Raw genomic sequence first — 21,433 nt, forward strand, 5'->3', positions numbered from 1 at the left:
ACCCAGCACCAGGACGGGAAATGCATCTTGAGGTCCCCTGTCAAGCCCTGCCGGGTGGGGGACATGGCCTGAGGTCTCCTGTCAAGCCCCACGGGAGCCGGGGAGGGCGTAGCCTCAGGTCCCTGCTGATTGCTCGTTAAGGCTCCTTATGGGAACTTGGCCTCAGCTGTGGGGGCAGCCATCTTTGTGACGGAGTGATGGTTAATTAGCATATTCCCTCTTTATTAGATAGGAGGATCAGAGAAAAGCTGCAACAGCCCAGCCAGTCCGTCCTGCTGCTGGCACAGGGCCTCTGGCTTCAGACTCTCCCACGCGCATGCACATGGCCTGGTCTAATGGCAATATCCCAGGTGATGGGTTGTCCCTCCATTGTCCCGGGGAGGCTGTTTGAGAAGCCAGGGTTTCCTTTAAGAGGCACGTAGGGGAGGGCACCTGCCCCTGGCTCTTTCTCTCCAGGGCCTGAGGGCTCTGTAGGTGCAGCCTTTGCAACCAGGTGAGTCAGTGCAGACCTGTCTCAGGTACCCCGTCCCCACACAGCCCCCTTCACAAAGGCTCAGCTAAGAAGCCAGAGCAACTCAGCGTCTCTAATCTTTGCTTAGAAGTCATTCTATCTGCTCCATTAATCGCCTTTATCAATGCTCCTGCGGCCCCCTCCCCCTCGGGAGTTTCACCTCTTTCTGGTGCTGGTTTCTCCAGGCCGCAGGCCAGCCTCTCCGCGCAGGGACTCCCACTCCTGGCTGCCTTCCACGTCTTGTGGATTGTGTCCTGCATCGCCCAGGTGCTGCCCGCCGCTCTGCCCACACCACGGGCCAGGCCAGGGCGCCTGCCGTCTCCGGGAAGCATGACTGGCCACCGTCCCGGTGCTCATCTCCAAAGAAGGTGCCCAGGTGGCGACATAAATCCTCTCTCCGGATGAGGACTCAGCCACCCCCTTGCATACAGAGAGAAAAGCAGGAGGCGGCGCGGGGTGCCGGCTGCCCCCAGAGAAAGGGCCGCGGCCTCGCTTCTGTCTGCATGCGCCGTGCTCCACATTTTGTGACTCTCCCCTATGGTTTTGTTAAAATGCCCACGCGTTGCTTATGGCAAAGCCTCTGCACTGGGACCTCTGCGCAATCCTGCTGGGACTGGGCCCTGCTGACATAAAAAGTGCAATAAACGGGGTGTCTCAACATGCCAGACAACATGCAGATGGGGCACCAGGAAGGCAGTGGCCCACCCCCTCCATCCCCCGCCTCTCACAGGACAAAAAAACGGCGTCTCTGTCATCCCCTCAGCTCCCCGCCCCGCAGGTGCCACAGGACTCCTGTGTGGGTGGAAAGGTAAGCAGCTCCTGGAGAGGGGAGAGCAATCGCTCCTGCGCCTCACACCCGACATGAGCCAGGTGGAGGCCCGGCCTCCGGAGGGGGGGCACCTGGCGCTTGGCACGATGCAGCTGCAGAGCCTGCCCGCAGACCCCGACCTCAGGCCAGCTGAAACCCTTGTCCATGATCTGTCCATGACCCGGCCAGGCTCGCTCTTTCCACCCTGCTTCTGCCATCGCCATGTCCGCGGCCAGGAATGCCTCGCGCTCCCCATCTGTCCAGCAAATACCCACACAGCTCAGATGCTGCGTGCTGCGTGCCGCCTCCCGCATGCGGGCTGCCGTGTGTCATCCGGGTCACCTGGAGACCCTAAGTCCACCTGCCCCCTAACCTGCAGGCTCTCTGGGGCCGGGATGTCTCCCTGGTCCCGAAGTCCCTCCAGTGTCCCACCCGCCGATGCCCCAGGAGGCTGTTGGATGTGCACTTTGGAGAGTGAAATATAGGGTAGAAGCCAACCCCTGTGCTTGGTGCATGCTTTCCTGGATGAAGGTCCCCGTAGAGGGTCCAAGTCTAAAGGAAAGAAGGGGTGCTCCCCGTGCCCCTCTTGGATAATGTGGCGCTGTGGACGGTTTACCTGCCCCTGTGGGCAGAGCTGAGCCTCCCACCTCAGCTCGCACATCGACACCTGCTGCTGCCTCTCTCTCGACATCTCGCACACGACCGTCACTTTTGCCTAAATCGGTAATTCCCCATTGTTCTGTGTTCACTGTATTTTGGCCTTACACAGTGTATGCTAAAAACTTTCACATATCTCAACTGAAGTTACCCCTGCGATGCCAGCAGTCACCTTCCTCCAGCACAGACCTGCCCAGCGACCAGCCACGGCCTCCACCCTCAGGGTAAAGTCCCAAAGCCTCTGGGGTTTAAGGCTCTCGGTCCCACACACACTCACTACAGGATGACTCGCCTGCCTTACCCACCCACCTGTGCCCAAGCTCACCCAGCGGCCGGGGACCCTTTATCTTCTTCCCCAAAGAGCACAGGCTCTGGGGCCAGGCTGCCCCAGCTCAAATCCCTGCTCTGCCAAGTCCCAGCCGGGAGAACTGGGGCGAGTCACTTGACCCCTCTGTGCCTGACTCACGTCCTGTGCCAATGGACGTAATCACAACCGGAATGCCTACCCCTCCGCTCATGGGACTGGCACAAGGCTCCCGAGGGCGGGCGAGGGCTGCCGACGTGTCTGCTCCGTGATTTTCTTCTCAACGTCACACTTGCCCCGCCTCGGGGGCCCCTCCGATGTGATGCTGACATTCAGGACTTCTCAGTCCCCTTCTGTTCTTACCACCAGGATTACAGCACGTCACCCCCTCCCCCGAACTACGGGTTTGCTTTGTAGATTTTGATCCTCTTGCCTGGAATGGGAGCTCCCTGGAGGCAGGCTCCATCCACACCTAGGTCAGTTTGCGTTTCCCTACAGGCCCGGCAGACAAGGCTGCCCAACCAACCTTCGTCCAGAAACCAAACAATAAACCCAAGAATGCCTTCCTCCCCGAGCAGAGCAACGGCTCCCAGGCGGCCTGCTAACTGGGGTCGTTTGTTCACACGTACCGTGCGGTTATTTTCATAAAAATAAAACTCAGGCACAGGGCTGAGCCAGCTGGTGTGGGACCAGCCCAGCTACAAGGTTGGTCCCTGAACTTGGCATGTACAGCAGAGTCAAAAGTCAGATATTTACGGTATCAATGCCCAAAGCTAAGGGCAGGGGCTCAGGTACAATGCTCCATTGGTAGGAATAAAAACAACACCAAAAATGAATTAACGGAAGCCTAAATCTCATCTGGATAGGAGACTAGTGAATGCTTTATACCTACAGCAGGTCTGTGTGCCAAGTCCCTCTCTCCTGATTTTGGGGTCTACCAAATTACAAATGATGTATAAAAACGGAAACGAAGGTTTAGGGGAAAAAATCGGTGGCATTACATTAAAAGGGGCCACACCTATGTCAAGTCTTCACTACACTCTAGCCCAGCCGTGGGCAAACTACGGCCCGCGGGCTGGATCCGGCCCGTTCGGCTGTTCTATCCGGCCCGCAAAACTGAAAGAGCGGAGGGTTCTCTTGCTCTCCCCTCCGCTCCTTTACTTTGAATTTATATTAGTTCACACAAACACTCCATCCATGCTTTTGTTCCAGCCCTCCGGTCCAGTTTAAGAACCCATTGTGGCCCTCGAGTCAAAAAGTTTGCCCACCCCTACTCTAGCCCCATCCAATGTAGTTAATGCCCCTCAACTTTGTTATCACCTGCAACAGATGATAAATAAGGGTTTGGTTACCCTAAGCCTATTCATTTTCTACAACATAGGTCTACACAAGAAAAAAGTATTTAAATCAACTTTGAAATAAACTGATGGTGAGGCCCCAGGAAAGATGGTCTAAAGGAGCCTCATCTTTCTGTTCTAGCCAGAGACACCACCACCAACAGGCCCTTTGCTGCACACGAGCCAAGCACAATGCTTTTGCCCAATCCCATTTGTGCTTTTATGATCAATTCTGAAAAAGCCCCAGATAACTGATTTTCTCCGTTTCACAAGGCCTGTTCTTCAAAGGGTTAAGCACCCACTACAGTTATGCAAACAACAACATTTGCACAGCACTTTGCTCTTAATCCCTAAAAGCCTACAGGATAAACAGCGTCATCCCTGTGTCCATTTCACAGGTAGAAAACTGAGGCTGCGCGATAGCCAAAGCGAAAAACTGCGCAGACGGTGTCAGGGCCCGAACACACACTCTGGCCTCCGAATTCAAGATCTCATTCACCAGGTCCCACATGACCAACAGAAAGAGCAGATGGAGAAAATTTTCTCTCTCTCTCTCTCCCCCCGCCCACCCTCATGATCTGGTCCCTCTCAGCATCAGTCATGCAAAAAAGTCCACAGCTTCTTGTCCTCAAAGAATTGATAACAAGCCAATGTAAGTCCAGATATGCCTTTTTAACTTTAACTCAAAATAAAGCAAGTCCTGCACTTACCGACGTTCACCCTCAATCCTTCATCAGAGGTCAGTTCCAAGAATGTGCCCTGTTAACGTTACAGTTCAAGTTCCCTTTCAGAGATCATTTCAGCGGCAAGAAATGTGTTGGGCACTCTTGTAAGCACTTGACACAGATGAGCACATTCAGTGCTCACAACCCCGTGAGGAAGGGACTGTGTGAGCTCCGGCACACACGTGTTCACATGCACACACATACGGGCACACACACCACGCACTGTTCTAGAGCGCAGATGCACCAGTGAACAAAAACAAACCCTGCCCCTGCCCTGCGGCCAGAAGGTAAAGGAACCAGTTCAACGTCATTAGTCAGGGGAGAGGCAGGCCTGGAGCCCAGGCCGGCAGCTTGGCTCCCGAGTCCATGTTCTTAACCCCTGAAGCTCTTAACCCTTGTGTCCTCCTGGCTGGGTGTCCTGACCTGTCCCAAACACCAACAGGCTAGAATGGACAGCCAGGGACACGGGAGCTGCTTTTGTGGGGGTAGAATGAGGGACCTGTCCATCCAGTCACCATTTGCTGCAAGCTGAGTATATGCCTGGGACACAGCCCTGCCCTCCAGGAGCCGAGAGCCAGTGGGGAGAGACGGGCAAATACCTCCATCAGGATCGCCGCCATCTGCCCTGAGCAATCGCGGGGGCCCAGCGTCTCCTGTGAATTGGGGTGACGGCCCCACCTGTGGCTTAGTGGGACCACTGTGAACCAGTTTTCCAACTTCATCCTGGGTCAGCATCCCCCCAGGTCCCAGACCCCTCCTTCTACTTAAAAAACAACAAAGAACCAAGTAATCTGACTCAGCCAAAGCCTCGGTGCTAAATCCCCAAAGCCTAATTACTTACTACTGTGCCCGGCAATCTTAGGAGGTGTTTGTGTTCTCTCCCCTCCGACAGCCAATGAGCGAGGTGCGGTGTTGCTAGTAAGTCAGCACAGCTCAGGTGGGGAGGTGCTGCTGCCACAGCTCAGAGGGCACTTCCCAGCGCACGGTGCTGGGCGGCGGCTCCCAATGGCCTTCCGCTGCCACCTCCCCGGCATCTCCTCCCGGGCGGGCACCCTTCCCCCCCGAACCGCCAAGCTCTTTCCTCCAGAACAGCGATGTCCAACCTCTTTCATTTCATGGCACATCAACTCGTTACTAAAATTCGGTGGCACGCCAAAAAATAGATTTTTCTGCTGATCTGACCCCTCCAAAAAATGTGTAATTTTGATTCATTCACACCGAGTGACTATTGTTGCATTGGCTGTCATTTTTTAATATATATATTGTATTGATTTTTTACAGAGAGGAAGGGAGAGGGATAGAGAGTTAGAAACATCGATGGGAGAGAAACATCGATCAGCTGCCTCCTGCACACCCCCTACAAGGGATGTGCCCGCAACCAAGGTACATGCCCTTGACCGGAATCGAACCTGGGACCCTTCAGTCTGCAGGCCGATGCTCTCTCCACTGAGCTAAACTGGTTAGGGCTGTTGTCATTTTTTTCATGTGCCCATCTAAGGGGAAGAGGTCAGAGCCCCTGACTAAACAGCCAGGTACTGCGTGGTTTGAAATTTCTTGTGGCGCACTGGTTCAAAGTCGCTGCTCCAGGGGTACCTGCCACAGGCCACACCCTGGCCTGTGTCCCCGCTTCCCCTGTGCACTCCCCATGGCCGGGACCGGGTCCCCTCCAGCTTCGGTCCTCGCACAGCGCGGGTGTGCAGGCACTGGAGGGGGCACGGTGCATTGCATTTCTCGGGCCATTACCTCGAGACCCAGGGCTGGCGCCGCATCAGCAAAGGGGGCTGTAGGCCCGCAGACCATGGGCAGCGGGATAACCCACTGGGCAGCGACTTGCTGTTCCTTTCCCACGGGGGACGGCCACTGTCCTTTCAGGAGACACTGCAATGCAAATTCTTCCCACACATTTTCTTTCTTTCTTTTTTTTTTTTTGTAAAATGTCAAGCTCCAATGACCTCTTCACTGATGTTTAATAAAATAAAAGCCTTTTCAAGCATTTGACGTTTCTGGTGAGTCCAACGGCTGGATCCCTGCAGCCCCAGGCAACACATGGCCATGCTTAATAATTTCCATTTTTAAACGCGGGGAGGAGTGTCCCTCAGAGTTCAAGAGGAAGCCGGGTGGGTGCGTTCTGGGCTGCGCGAGGCCCGCATCTCGTCACGAGCAGAGAATCTGAAGTCAGGGGTAGCAGATGGCCGGTAAGGAGGAGGGATTGCTAGCAGATGGCCCGATAGTTTGGATAAGGGGGAAAAAATAACTTCTGATTGCAAACAAATCAGAAACATACCAAGACGCAGGCCCACACAGATGTTTGCTGCTGCGACGGACAGACAGATAGCCCCTGTTTCTCAGAGGGGCGCCCAGACGGTGACGGAAGCTGGGAGACGCAGCGGACATCCTTGTCTCTAATCTGTCTTTTCCACCCCACTTATGAGTAATTATGCAAGGGCATAGGCTCCCATTCACATTCCATGTCTCCCCTGGCGACCGTTAGGGCACTGGAACTATTCTGCATACTATCACAATGGTGGATACACGTTGTTATACATCAAAACTGACAGAACGTACAATACAAAGAATGGACTGATGTCATCTATGGACTGCAGTTAATAATAATGTGTCGCCAAAACCGGTTTGGCTCAGTGGATAGAGCGTCAGCCTGCCGACTGAAAGGTCCCGGGTTTGATTCCAGTCAAGGGCATGTAACTTGGTTGCGGGCACATCCCCAGTGGGAGGTGTGCAAGAGGCAGCTGATCGATGTTTCTCTCTCATCGAAGTTTCTGACTATCTATCCTTCTTCCTTCCTCTCTGTAAAAAATCAATAAAATATATTTAAAAAAAACAATAATGTGTCAATTATCGGGTCATCCATTGCAACAGTTGTGCTACACAAGCAAGATGTTAATGACAGAGGGAACTGGGGCTGGGGAGTAATACGGCAACTCTGAATTTTCTGCTCAATTTTTCTGTAAACCTAAAACTGCTGTAAATAAATAAATAAATAAATAAAGCCTATTAACTTTTTAAGAAACCCATACCCACACCTGGCCCTGCTTCTGGTTTGGCTGGGTGACCTTGAACGACTTGCTTCATTTCTTTGGTCTTCTTTTCCTCACCTGTGACAGGAGGACACTAAGAGCACCTACCTAAAGGTGTACTAATGAGAAGTCAGTGAATTCACGGGAAGCACTCAGAACAGCGCCCCGTCCTTAATGCATCGGTATTAGCCAGGATGGCGATGAGGGCAGCCACCGTGGGCTGGGCACGCCTTACCTACTTGTAGCCGCCATGTGGGCTAAGGCGGGCAGCAGCCCGACGGGGCAGGCAGGAACTGCTGTCTTGCTCACTTTTGAAAAGAGAAGACGGGACGCTTCGAGGGACCAGGAACTTGCTCAAGGTCACACAGCCCACTCACACCTCTGCCTTCACACACCCAGCTGCCACCTCCGAGAAGAGCCCGTGCTTGCTGGGGCAGGCGCTTTTCCCGCCTACTGGACACTGTGGGCACGCCCAGTGCAATCTCCTTTTGTTGGGAGCGGGCGGGAGGAAAAGAGGGAGGGATTCCCCAAATGTCAGGCGGCATCTTGGCAGAACCGGAACTGGAAACCAGACCTTTGGTCAAGCCACTTGACCCAACGCACAGCATACCTGTCCCAAAAGCAGAGTGATCCCATCCATGGTGGCCTGCATTCATCAGCCTCCATTTGTGACCAGGTGGGCTTGGCCAGTCCATCACCATCACAAAGGGTTGGTGACCCTTTCCTAAGAAGCCTCCTGGATCCCTGGAGGTTGTCCTGCCCAGGATCGCCCTCCCCAGGCTGGAGCCTGCGTCTACCATCTGGGATAGTAACTGAACTGTGATCTCCCTGCCCCTCCCCCCGCCCACCTCCTGCTGAGCAGCAATGAGTTCAATTCCTGCTTTTCCAACTCAGGATTTGCTTTTACATAACTCTGACGCTTGGGTGTGCGGCTTGTCTCCCAAGCTTGCTGAAGGTGCATTCCCACAGACCTTGGCTCAGCCTCACCTCCACGCCCACGGGCCCTGATGTACTTTTTGCAGCTCCAGGTCTCCTCCTCCTACTCATGCTTTCTGCACCTCCGCTCCCCAAGCAGGGGCTCCTACAGAGATCCGCCGCTGCAGCGGGTACCTGCTCCACGATCTCATCCCTCTCCTCCTAGCCCAGGCCCAGTGCCACCTCCTGCACAGGCTCCACCCCCACCAGACCCACCACGTGGCTTCACACCAGCCCTGGTACAGGATGCAAAGTAAGGGTGGATCAGAACCAGGTTGACCAGGAAAGATCTTCCATCTAGCACCTGCCTCCACCTCCTCTGGTCTCCTGAAATGTCAGGAACCATCTTCATCTTCAGTTCTCTCTCAGGCACCCCTCCCTCAGCCTTTTTTTTTTTTTTTTTTTTTTTTTTTTAGTAAATATATTTTTATTGACTTCAGAGAGGGAGAGGGAGAGGGAGAGAGAGATAGAAACATCAATGATGAGAGAATCATTGATCAGCTGCCTCCTGCACACCCCCTACTGGGGATCAAACCCGCAATCTTGGTGTGTGCCCTGACCGGGAATCGAACCGTCATCTCCTGGTTCACAGAGCAACACTCAACCGCTGAGCCACTCAGTCCTCAGTCCTCTTTTCCCAGCCTTCCTTCTACGGACACTGTGATGGACCAAATGTTTGTGTACCCCCATCCCCCCGCCCCCAAATTCTCATGTTGAAGCCCTAACCCCAAAGCAATGTATTTGAACATGGGGCCTTTGGAAGGTAATGTGGGTGTATGGGTCCCGAGGGTGGGGCCCCGGTCTGATGGGATCAGCAGCCTTCTGATGGACTCTTTGCAGCTCCAGAAGAGACTCCAGAGACCTTGCGCTTGGTCTCCCCTCCATGAGGACACAGCAAGAAGGCACAGTCTGCAAGCCAGGAAGACGGTCCCTACCAGAACCCGAATAAGCTGGAGCCCTGACCTTGGACTTCCAGCCTCTAGAACTGTGAGGAAATGCATTTCCTCTGTGGTTTATGCATCTAGGCCATGGTAACGTCCCCAGCAGCCTGAGCTAAGATGCACAGCCACCAGGCATTCCAAAAGACAAGTAGAAAACCAAGCAAGATAAAACAGACCTCCCCCCCCAACACACACATACCAATGACAACAGGGGGAACCAAGCCACCCTCTGTCGCTGCTGCTCCTTTTAAACATGCGGCAGAGGATAGAGACCCAGATGAACAGGTGACCCCGGGGAGGATGGATCGCTGATCCGGTCTCAGATGTGGGGGGAAAGCTGTAAGGATGGGGGAAGCCAGGCCCACTCGAGCTAAACGCCAACATGTAACATAACACCAGCCAAGGAACAAATTCCTTTTAGAGGCAAGTTCTACAAGGTCTGCCACCCTCCCGCATCCCAAATCCTCAAAAGATTAAAAAAAAAAAAAAAATCAAACCAAGACATGTGTTTCCAGAAGAGAAGAAACAGTGTTTGGCAAGACGTTTACCTCTTAACTTGTCCTCCTGACATGTGATTGACAGTAGTTTTTCCAGTACCTACTGCACACAGACATGGTATCGTCTCTGGAGTAAGCCGTTAAAAGAACAAAAAAGTAGGCTGAAGTCTGAGCATGGGTGTGTGTATCACTTGGTGGAAGGCAACTCATTTAATTCTAACAACCCTATGAGGTGGATTCAATTATCACCCGCCTTTTACAGAAGGAAAAACTGAAGCACATACTGTGGTTTTAGAAAGCAAACAAGGCTTTCGCCTTCTATAGTCTACTTGGAGGAAGCAAACCAACAGTAAAACAATGGATAGAATTCATGCCTGCAAAGAGCTAAGCCAGAGAGCCAGTGACTCAGAGGCGACTTGGGTTGCATGACCAGGGCAGGCCTGGGGATGCTGCAATGACAAGGGGGAGCCCACCATGGAGGATCTGGGGGGATGAGCTAGTTTCCCAGAAGCTCTGAAAATTGGCCACAGAATGGGTCCATCTCTGGTTCTGATGTCACGAACTGGGGCCAGGGCCAGGGCCAGGCATCTGTATTTTTCAGAGCCCACAGGTGTTTCTCACCTGCAGGCCAGGTGTGAGAAGCTGTCCTCAAACACTCCAGGTGCCATCCCTGCGAGATAAGTGGAAACTCTTTGGTTCCTGATCTAGACTGAAGGTCTGCGTCTCCCCCAAATTCCTATGTTGAAGCCCTAACCCCCTAATGTGATGGTAGTTGGAGGTAATTAGGGTTAGATGAGGTCATGAAAGTGGGTGGGGTCCCTATGATGGGATTAGTGCCCTTCTAAGAAGAGGAAGAGATACCAGAGCTCAGGCCTTCTCCCCACAACGTGAGCTACTTGATGATAAGAGTTGCCTCTCACACTTGCTTATACTCCCCCACAGGCTGGACACACAACAGCGGGTGTGTGCTACATACATGATTGTGAAATGGGAAGGAGGCTGGATATTCTCCCAGCCCAGTGACCAGGGGCTGGCAGGGAAGTCAGGCCTCAGCCTACCTGGGCTGGGAGGAGAGCCGGGGCTTGCACAGTGGGAATGGGGGCAGGGGAGGGGTGGCAGGTGCAGTGTAGTGGGGAGAGGACAGGAGCATGGGATCTGGAGCCAGAACACCAGGGATGCTCTCAACAGCAAGAGATCTTGGAAAGTCACTACTCTTCTGAGCTTCTTGTTCCTCATCTTTGCAGAAACACTCTAAGGATTAAAGTGCTTAATATTCGAAATACACTTTCATTCCGTCATTTTACCAATATTTACTGAGTCCCTTCTGTGTGCAAGGCCCTATTCCAGAAACAGTCAACACAAGCATAACGCAAATGTTAATTATTGCAAAAGAGGTTGCCGATTCCCCTCCATTTCCTCTCTGTAAGGGGCACAAGTCCAGGTCCTCCTGCCAGGTAGGACTGCCTGCTCCACAGTTAGTGGGGTCATTTTTTAAAATATAGATATACTTTTATTGATTTCAGAGAGGAAGAGAAAGAAACATCAATGATGAGAGAGAATCACTGACCGGCTGCCTCCTGCACAACCCCACTGGGGATCGAGCCCATAACCCAGGCATGTGCCCTGACCAGGAATCGAACCGTGACCTCCTGGTTCATAGGTCGACGCTCACCACTGGAGCAACACTGGCCAGGCTAGTGTGATCACTATTCATCAGAGAATTCACTGAAGATTCAGGAACAGTCGAGCGTAGGAGACTCTAAGAAAGGGGAGTTTGTCTAAGCCAATGTGCCCAGTCCAAGACCAGGGCACCATGAGCTAGAAACCAGTCAAAACTGCACCAACCCCAATTCTTTTTTTTTTTTTTTTTTTTTTTACATATTTGTATTGATTTCAGAGAGGAAGGGAGAGGGAGAGAGAGATAGAAACATCAATGATGAGAGAGAATCATTGATTGGCTGCCTCCTGCACGACCCACACTGGGGATTGAGCCCACAACCCGGACATGTGCCCTTGACTAGAATCGAACCTGGGACCCTTCAGTTCACAGGCCGATGCTCTATCCACTGATCCAAACGGGCTAGGGCAGTGGTCGGCAAACTGCGGCTCTCGAGCCACATGCGGCTCTTTGGCCCCTTGAGTGTGGCTCTTCCACAAAATACCACGGCCTGAGCGAGTCTATTTTGAAGAAGTGGCGTTAGAAGAAGTTTAAGTTTAAAAAATTTGGCTCTCAAAAGAAATTTCAATCGTTGTCCTGTTGATATTTGGCTCTGTTGACTAATGAGTTTGCCGACCACTGGGCTAGGGCACCAACCCCAATTCTTTGCCCAGAAAAGCCCTGTGTTCTCCGCGTGGCTGGTGCTAATTAGCATCTCAGATCACTGGAGAGCAAGGACGGCCTTGTACATGCACCCATGTCAGTCCGGCACATGCACCCCCGCCCCCGCCCGCTTCTGGCTGATGAAAGGTGCACTGGGGGAGGTTAAATGACAGGGTGGGTACCGCTGCTGCTGAGTCACCAGGATAGGTGAGAATTCAAAGTTCAAAGGGAATTCTAGTTGCTTCTCTGCATGCCTGCGCTCACCTACCCTCTGTGCCCACCTGTACTTCTCAGAAGAATCCTGGGCGAAGGGAAGGAGACGGTGTAGAGAGCAGGCTTTGAGGAAAGGCCCCAGCCGCCCTATGCACATGGAACCACCAAACATGCTAATCGCACTGCCTAGGCTCCGAGGCAGCTTCACACTACAGGTTCCATGACTTAAGCATCACGTGTGTTCCACCCTGACCTGTGAAACGCAGGTGAGACCTGCCTGTGAAAATGAGCCACAGGAGATGCCATTCCAACCTGCTCCTTGGCCCTGGGGCTCCATTTCCTCTCACACACAGCCCCACCCACAGCTTACCGGATTCTCCCAACAACCCCCGAGCAGGCAAGCACTATTCTGCCCATTTCACAGGCGAGAAAGCAGAGGCCTAAACAGATCATGTGACTCACCAGCAACTCAGTGGAAAAAGCTAAGTGGTATCCACCTATAATAAAGCCTCATTGTTCTCAAAGCTTCCAAATACATCACCCTACTGGGTCCTTCTATCAGAGACCACCACGTGCTGGTGCCAGAGACACAGCCCAGGATGCCCTGCAGAGGCCTGGGCGGTTTCCCTTCGCCCCCCTGCCTGCCAGGAGCACTGTCCTCTCCCAGAACCTCCCCTCTTCTAGCAAAGCCTGCCTGCAGAAGGACAAGGACAAGTTGTCATCCCTGGGTCCCGACAGCCTCCACCCCCCTCGAGACGTCTCAGAAGGAACATGGAAACTGCCTCCAGGGCAGGCAGGACTCATCCCTGAGCTGGATGACACCCCAGGAACTCCCACTCCAGAGAAGGGGCCCAGGACCACACGTCCTCCCCCTGCAGCTGCCCTGGCTGACAGGTCTTCCCCAGGTGCCATCCGTCAGAGCAGCTGGGCTTCTGCCCCGAGCTCCAGCAAGTGGGCACAACAAGGAAAGGTGGGGGGCGGGGGGGGGGCAGGCGAAGACGCCCAGGCCAACAAAATCAAGAGAGTGGGAAACTCTGAGCCTTCGGAGCATTGTGAGAAAATGAAATTTTAAAACTCTTGAATGTGACCTTTTTCAGTTGTTAGATAAAGAAAGTACTTGAGTTGCTTTGCAGCATAACTGATTAACATGTGTACATTACCTTGAAATGCCTTACAGCTCGCCTCCCACCCAGGTGCATAAAACCAACCACCTTTCCCAGCTCTGGCTATAACTGTCCCCATCTCCATGGCCCCGCCAAATGCCGGGGCGGGGAGGGGGCGTCGGAGGAGGGTGAAGAATCTATTTCTTACCAGGATCTGTGCAGTTCTTAGCTGCCTGAGTCCCATTCAGTGGTGCCATCAGCTTTCTGTTTCTCCACGAGTCTGGTAGAGCCCGCTTGCTTGCAGAAGCTGTCTTGTGCCCTGGGTTGGAAATTAAGTCACAGACACCATTAGGTCAAGGTGGCGCCTGCATTCTCACCATGACCTCACCTATCGGTAATCGAGTCGCAGCGGCCCTATTTGACTACTTAGAGCCACCGGTACGGAGTGATACAATGACTGGAAGCACAATAGATATCACCTACAGTCATCCGTTTCCTAGATGGAGTTCATTGTTTCTAGTCCCAGGTGGGTCAGCATGTGCTCTGACCTTGGCCAAGATCTCTCCGTTCCCGGCCCCTCGCAAGGGCAACAAAGGGTTTAGAAAAGTGACCAGGAAGTTCTCTGCTAGTGAAGATGCTCAGGTGTCCCAGCTCTGCAGGGTCTACGAATGGACAGGAAGCCAGCAAGCAAGGTGGAGAAGATCGATGGCGTCTGGCCCAGGGCTTCTCACCCTTGAATGTGTAAATGACCTGGGGACCACGTTAAAAATGCAGATTCTGGTTCGGTGGGTCTTGGTTGGCACCTGGGATTCAGCACTAACCAGCTCCCAGGTGATGCTGACTCTGTTGGTCCAAGGGCCACACGGAGGAACACGTGAGATCACAGGTGTGGATGGCAGGGACCAAACGCAGTTAAACTCCTAAAGGCAATTCCTGATCCAGCAAACACCAGCGATTCTCACTACGGGACCTTTAAAAGCATTCACTTACCTCTCCCGATGCCTACAAGGCCTCAGCTGGGTGATAACCCTTCTCTAATGCTGACACCTAAGAGCCTCTCGGGGTTTTATTTCTGGTGTGTAATTGAGGGAAAAAACACATCGCTTGGCCCATTGCAAATAACCATTCTGGTTTTCTGTTGGAAACAGCCACTGCTTAACCTTACATCCTCAATCACAAAGTATGGGTTTTGAAGAGCAGTATTCTTTTTTTATTTTTTTTAACTTTAATCAAGTTCCAGCTAAATTTTACCTGTCACTCACTATAAACCTCTCTACATTGTCCCTTCCTCACTGCTCGAGAAGGTACTGCCTCTTTATCTCGTGTCCAATTTGCTAAATCACCTGCATTTTTCATATTTTTAAAATAAACCGAAGGTCCCCAGCATCCCATTAAAAATGGCAATGTGGGCCAAGTGAGTGTCTTCTGAAGACTCCACAGGGGCTCGCATGCCCACCACCACCACCACCACCACCACCCCCACCAGGTGTTTTCTTGTTTGTTTGTTTTTTTGTAAGTTTCTCCTGCTCTCCACCCCTGATTTGCATATCCTATGCGACTCTCAACTCCCTGGGCCTCTTCTTGGGTGAAGGAGGTGTGGGTTGTGCCCCAGACTCCAGCGCTCCTACCCTGGGGATGAGAGGAGTTGAGAGAGCGATGCTGAAACATGGCAGCAGCCTCCCGGGGAGGGAAGACGGAGTTCACAGCCTCTGAATGTGGGTTTTCCGGGGACGCGGAGTACAACGTCTCCGCTCCGCAGAGGAGGAAAGCGGACCTCTCAGGTCAAGGGAATCCACACCTGGACCCCCTGCTGCGCTGCCCATCCCCGCACACTCCGGAGACAGATTAGTAACACAGCCGGCAGCCGCGTCCTGAGCCCCCAGAGGCTGCACGCAGCTCGGGGAACCGGCGCCAGGGCTCAGAGCGTGGACACCAGCCCTCCCGGGTGTGCGCTACCTGCCCCGCGGGGAGGGGCCTGAATGAGCCCTTGGGACCCACCTGACGGGGAAGGAAGGGGAGATATCTCGGAGCTGCCCGAGGCTTCCCAGCCCAAGCCCCCCAACTCCCGAGTCGGCCCGCACCCCGGCACCTACCCGGGCTGCCGAAGAGGCCGGGCGCACAGCACGCCAGCGCCAGCACCGCGCACACGAAGCCAATTTGCTGCACCAGCAGCTCTCGCCTCCTGCGAACTTTGCGCGGCCGGAGGGGGCCTGGAAGCGCCATCCCGGAGCGCCTGGGTGCCGGTCCCGGGAGATGTGGAGGCTCAGCCGCCGGAGCGCTATCTGGGGTCCAGCGGCGCAGGGGCTGGAGCGGGCGCCGTTCCGCTCAGAGGCGAGAGTCTCCGGACCAAAGCTTCATGGCCCGCGAGGAAGGTCGGCGGGGAAGCCCAGGGAGAGGAGGTGGGGGCGCGCGGCGTGGCGGAGCTCAGAGTCCCGCTCGCGGCGTGCGCGCACCGCGCACCATGGCTCTGTGGCGAGAAGGCGACGCGGGCGCAGTGGCGCTGGCGGCCCTGGCTGGCAGGGCTGGCGCAGTCCCGGCGCTGGAGCCGCTACCTGGCCGCTCGGGCTCGGCGGGCTCGCGGGGCCGCAGCTCTGGCAGCCTCACCTGGGGCCGCCCCCGGGGAGCACTCAGTGCGCCCCCGCGCCCCGCGCCGCCGCTCCCACTTACAGCATCCTCCTCCTCCTCCAAGTTTGGCGGTGGCAGCTTCCCGAGGAGCCGAGCCGGGTGGTCCAGGGCGCGCAGGAGGAATGCAGGCCGGGCGCGCGGGACCTGCGACCCTCGCTGCGAGCGGCCTCGACGTCGGCCCTCCCTGGGGCGAGCTCTCCACGGGAACTTTCTCTTCGGCTGCTGGCGCCTGCGTCTCGAGGCCGTGGCGCCTCCCGCCTGCAGCTCACGCCTCCCTTCTCCTCCCTCCCGCCCGCCTCTCACCCCCCTAGCAGCACGTGTACTCCTCCTCTAGGGCGCACTCGCCCGCGCGCTCCTCCCTTCCCTAGGGAGGCTCAACTACTGACCAATATCATCACCCTCCCCCTCCCTTCTCCTCTGTCTCTCCCCCTATGGAGCCGCACCGAACCCTGCCTCTAGAGCCCTCGGAGGCTGCTGCTCAGAGGAACAGGTTATGGCTCCGCAGGGACTCTTGGAACCAGCGTTTCCATAGAGCAGTCGCTCTTGTCCGAGCTCCCCACGACCTCCGGGGTGACTCGACACCGCCCCCCTGTCGGGGGTGCAGGAGATGCTCGAGAAGATTAATTACTCAAGCAGAGCTAACAACCAGGCTTGCAGGAAGCCCACGAGCTCCTGTGCCCGCTGGGCCGACTCCCGAAGGGCTCTGGGGGCGGGGGGAGCCGGCGGCGGGGGCGCAGGGCCGACCTGCAGACCAGGCGGAGGGAAACCTGAGAGGTCGGCGGAGAGCGGAGCTTTTGATGTGCCTGAGCCTCGCCGCTCCGCAGGGCTTTCTGGGTTTTGTTTTCCTCCTCCGACCGGCTCTCTGGTGTAAACGGATTTTAAAATGGGGCAGGAGAGAGAATTTCAAAAGAGCAGCAGCCGAGGTGTAACCCAGGTACTCGGAGGTGATGGGGACCTTTGATGGAAGGGCCTCAGCCCAGAGGCTCGGAGACCACCCCTGGGACTGACTTCCTTCCCCGGCCAGTGCATCAGGCACCTGGCTAGAGCCTGCTGGGATTTCAGTCCGCTTGAAATCCCGTTTGGAACGAGGCCAGCTCTGTTTAATTAAATAAACACACACCCACCGTGTGCGGGATCTGTGCCAAGTGCCAGCTAGAGAACAAAACAAAACCCTAAAAAAAAATGTTTAAAAAGTGTAAGATCCAGTCCCTGCTTTTAAGGAATCCTAAATCAAAATGGAGCCAACCCTTCGATAAATGCCTGTTGAGTAGCATCTGTTCTAGAAGTCACGGTTTTGCAGAATGTGCTTATCCCCTCGCTGCTCACAATGTGGGCCACGGCAGCAGGAGCCTTGCCTGGGAGCTTGCAAGAAATTCAGGCTCTGAGGTTCCAGCCCACTGAGTCAGAATGTGCATGCTTAACAAGCCCCAGGTTCACGTGCCAGAAGCGTGGCCCTTCGGAGTCTGTCCCAGCGTCTCTAGCCCATCACCATCTGCGTGGTCCCTCATGGGCTGAGTAAGCAGGATCCTTTTGCGTGGGTAAGCCTGGCGGAGTGGCACGGGTAAGAGCTACCTGAAGGGCCAGGGGAGGCAGAAGGTTCACTAATTATTTATTTTCAGCAGCCCCGTTTCCGTGCCTACAGAGATACCGAAGGCATGAACACGTCTAATTGCGGCGGAAACCCCTAGAGAAAATGCAATGGAAAAGGCTGGAGTTGGCCTCCCAGAGGACAGCCAGGCCTCTGTGTTGTCTGCCGTGATGCCATACCACTGAGGCTCCCTCCACATGGGTGCCCTGTACCAAGCATGCCTGCCAGGGACGCCCAAGACGCTTCTCATACGTTTGCCGCATATCCTTCTCATTGACTAGGCTGTACAAGGATGCATTTATCAATAGCAAAGAGAAGGCCCCGGAACAGTGTTAACCGTATCCCTCGGAAAGCAGGCCAAGGGCTCTTGGCATCAAACTTAAGGCCAAGGAGAAAGTTAAAGTGATAATATGCAGTTAGGGTCATAGGCATACTGATTAAAGCAACTCCAAAGAACAGAATGGCATCTGGTTGCTAGGATTTAAATGTTTCTTAAAACTTTTTTTCCAGGGAGCTCATCTAGGGCTGGTGAAAATAGACATTTTTTTAATCCAAAACAGGCCAAAGGAGTCATCGGGCGTCTGTCTTTAAACATTCGCTAGCTCTTTCTAGAACATTTCTTTTCGTTGACATCTCTCACCTGCTTTCAGCTAATAGTTAGAACCCTCGGAATAATTTCACATGCACAGATGGATTCCTTTTGTTTGACAGTTTAAAAAGCAATTGCTTTGAAATTGTACTTTTTGCTTCATTTAAACAGTGCCCATTACCACACAGCCTCTGCCAGAGCTCTAATGGCTCCCCCAGCAGAGGGAAGAATTGGGCTGTGTGTGCTTTTCGGATGCGAAGCATTCAGGAGCGTTTTCCAAGTCAGCGAGGCCATCAGGACAAATGGAAGCAGGTTCTGGGTTCCTCTTAGGCCCGAGGTCTGGCTTCTGTGACACTGGGTTTGGAGTATCCTTTCTGCAGCAGCATTTCCTTCTGATGTAAGTAAAGGAGACAGAGGAGGGGACTGTTCACACAGCCAGTTTTCACCATCTTGGGGATGGGTACAATAATTTTTTGTTAAAAAATATTTTTCTCGCCCTAGTTGGTTTGACTCAGTGGATAGAGCGTCGGCCTCTGGACTGAAAGGTCCCAGGTTTGATTCCAGTCAGGGGTGCATGCCCGGGTTGCAGGCTCGATCCCCAGTGCGGGGGGTGGGAGGTGCAGAAGGCAGCCGATCAATGATTCTCTCTCGTCATTGATGTTTCTATCTCTCTCTCCCTCTCCTTTCCGCTCTGAAATCAATAAATATATATTAAAAAATATATATTTCTCTCCCGGCCGGCATAGCTCAGTGGTTGAGTGTCGACCTATGAATCAGGAAGTCCTGGTTTGATTCCGATCAGGGCACACGCCCAGGTTGTGGGCTCGATCCCTAGTGTGGGGCGTGCACAAGGCAGCCAGTCAATGATTCTCTCTCATTATTGATGTTTCTATCCCTCTCCTTTCCTCTCTCTCTAAAAAAGAAAAAACAAATAATGACAACATAAAAACGATTTTCTATGACATGAACACCTCGCCGTTTAATTAGTCTTCTTACTCCGTGTTTCCAGGTTTCCTAGGATGACCTTCTCCATGAATTCTAATCCCTCCTGCTTGGCCTTCCAGACGACCAGATCAGTCTGCACCAGCCAGGACAGCAGTTCTCAAACCTGAGCGAGAATCCAAATCCCCTGGGGTGGGGGTGTTCTTTAAACCCCCAGGGTTTCAGCTTCAGTAAGTGCGGGGTGGGGCCTGAGAACCTATATTTCTAACAAGTTCCCAGGTGAAGCTGATGCTAGTGGTCTAGGGACTACACTGGGCTAGGTTATGCTATAGTGACAGTAAAACAGCAAAAGTTTGCTCCGGGGTAGCGGAATATGCCACCTCCAAACAATGCCACTTCAGTATAAGGATTATTTTGAGCTGAAGGCAAATGAGAAGAAACAGTTTCAAGAAAAGCTCTCGGCTCTTCCTCTATTTGCCTAAAAGCAGGACATGAATTTGTAGAGATGTCTCCTCCCCTCTCCACCAGGGAGGAGGTAAGTCAATCACTGGTGACAATTCTGGATCCGTATTGGCCCAGAGACAGCACCAGAGGAATCTAACAAACCTTGCTAAAACTAGCCTTCATCTACCAATAGTTTCCCCATATATTTGCCTTTCCACAATTTGCTACCCCTAAAAGTTCAAAGCCTTTTTCCTTTGTTGTCAGTTCTCTAAACATGTATTATTCTTTAAGATGCTATATCAGCCCAAGTTCTAACCACCCCTTTGAGCTACTCATCACTGGGTGCTCCCATGTGTATGCACAATGCACGTGTTAATAAACTTCTGATTTTCTCTTGTTAGCCTGTCTGTTGCTGGTCTAATTTACTGGGCCCTAGACCAGTGGTTCCCATCATGGGGCACACATCCCACAGGGGGGCAATTTGATTTTTAAGGGGACAATTCGAGAATGAGTTATTAACAATGATTTTTTTGCATTTCTTATGGTTCTAGGGGCCTTATATACAGTATATATAAATATATTGTGACACATTTATGCATTTCAGTTCTCTATTATATGTTTTAAAACTTTATTGGCTATTTTTTCATATCACTTCATTTTTTAAAAAATATATTTTATTGCTTTTTTACAGAGAGGAAGGGAGAGGGAGAGAGAGTCAGAAACATCAATGAGAAAGAAACATCAATCAGCTGCCTCCTGCACACCCCCTACTGGGGATCAAACCCGCAACCAAGGTACATGCCCTTGACCGGAATCGAACCTGGGACCCTTGAGTCCGCAAGCCGACACTCTATCCACTGAGCCAAACCGGTTAGGGCCATATCACTTCATTTTATTTTATTTTTTTAACAACTTCTTAGTGATTTCTTCCTCAGTACTTCAACTGTCCTTTCGTTCTTTTATTTTTCTCTTTCATGGATGCCATGTTCTTTGGAAGCCTGTTTAGACCAAGTCAATGACCTTTTAGGCTTCCTCCACATGAAAACGGAGTTTACTTTTTGAATAATAAGAATTATATGTCACGGGGGAGGGGCGGGGGGGCGGCAATCAGGATTTTAGAGATGCTTAGACGAGGCATGGCCAAACAAAGGTTGGGAACCACTATTCTAGACAATGAACCTAAGATGGATGAGTGGAGGGAAAACAGTGTTTTCTCCCTTATACTTATCTATCATGAGAAATGTGTCTTGAGGGTAGTTACTCAGGTACCTAGAAGCAGCCACAGCTTCAAACAGTGCTGCTCACCCTGACCGAGGGAGGAGAGACCTCCGGAGGATCTCACACTGGCAAATGAGTGTTCCAGCCTGGATGTGATGTGCTCCTCGCTCCTCACTGCTCATTGCCCAAATTCAGTCACATGGTCCCATCCAACCGCTAGAAGGTCTACAAATGCTGTTCCTCCCCTGCTAGGTGAGACCTGAACTGTGCAGTGGACACCCAATGACAGCCACACCAGCGCAAGCCTTTTTCCTCTTCCTTGCGTCCCAGGACCTTTCCTGCCTGCCCCTTTCCTCCTCCCTAGGACCATTGATCCTGCTTCTTTCAAAGCCCCTGGCGTGCATCTCTGCGATAGCACTCACATCACGCGGCTTTCTGATATGAATGAGAGTGTCTGTCTCCTCGCTTGTCTTCTGCGTCAAGGACTTGTCTTATCCACAGCTCTGAACACAGTGCCCAGTGCTTAATAAAGAAAGTACTTAGGGGATGAATAAGTAAACACATTCTGGCTACAATGTGAAAAAGATAAAGAATAGCTGCC

General features: G+C 53.0%; 1 protein-coding gene across 3 annotated transcripts in view; it reads right to left on the reverse strand.

Annotated features, from left to right (window-relative positions):
* Positions 1 to 16,335, reverse strand: part of SLC24A4 (solute carrier family 24 member 4) — a 122,244-nt gene extending 105,909 nt beyond the window's left edge. For 2 of the 3 annotated variants that reach the window (XM_080682411.1, XM_080682410.1), the window contains exons 1-2: positions 15,520 to 16,335; positions 13,635 to 13,745 (exon numbers count right to left, since the gene is read on the reverse strand). In XM_080682411.1, the coding sequence (XP_080538537.1) occupies positions 13,635 to 13,745; positions 15,520 to 15,649 (241 nt within the window). In that variant the 5' untranslated portion in view covers positions 15,650 to 16,335. Of the gene's footprint in view, positions 1 to 671; positions 773 to 13,634; positions 13,746 to 15,519 lie in introns of those variants that run through there. The other variant, XM_080682412.1, reaches the window with a different exon arrangement.
* Between the last annotated feature and the right edge of the window lie 5,098 nt (positions 16,336 to 21,433).

The sequence above is a fragment of the Plecotus auritus genome, assembly GCF_963455305.1.
Source record: "Plecotus auritus genome assembly, chromosome: 1".
Taxonomy (NCBI): domain Eukaryota; kingdom Metazoa; phylum Chordata; class Mammalia; order Chiroptera; family Vespertilionidae; genus Plecotus; species Plecotus auritus.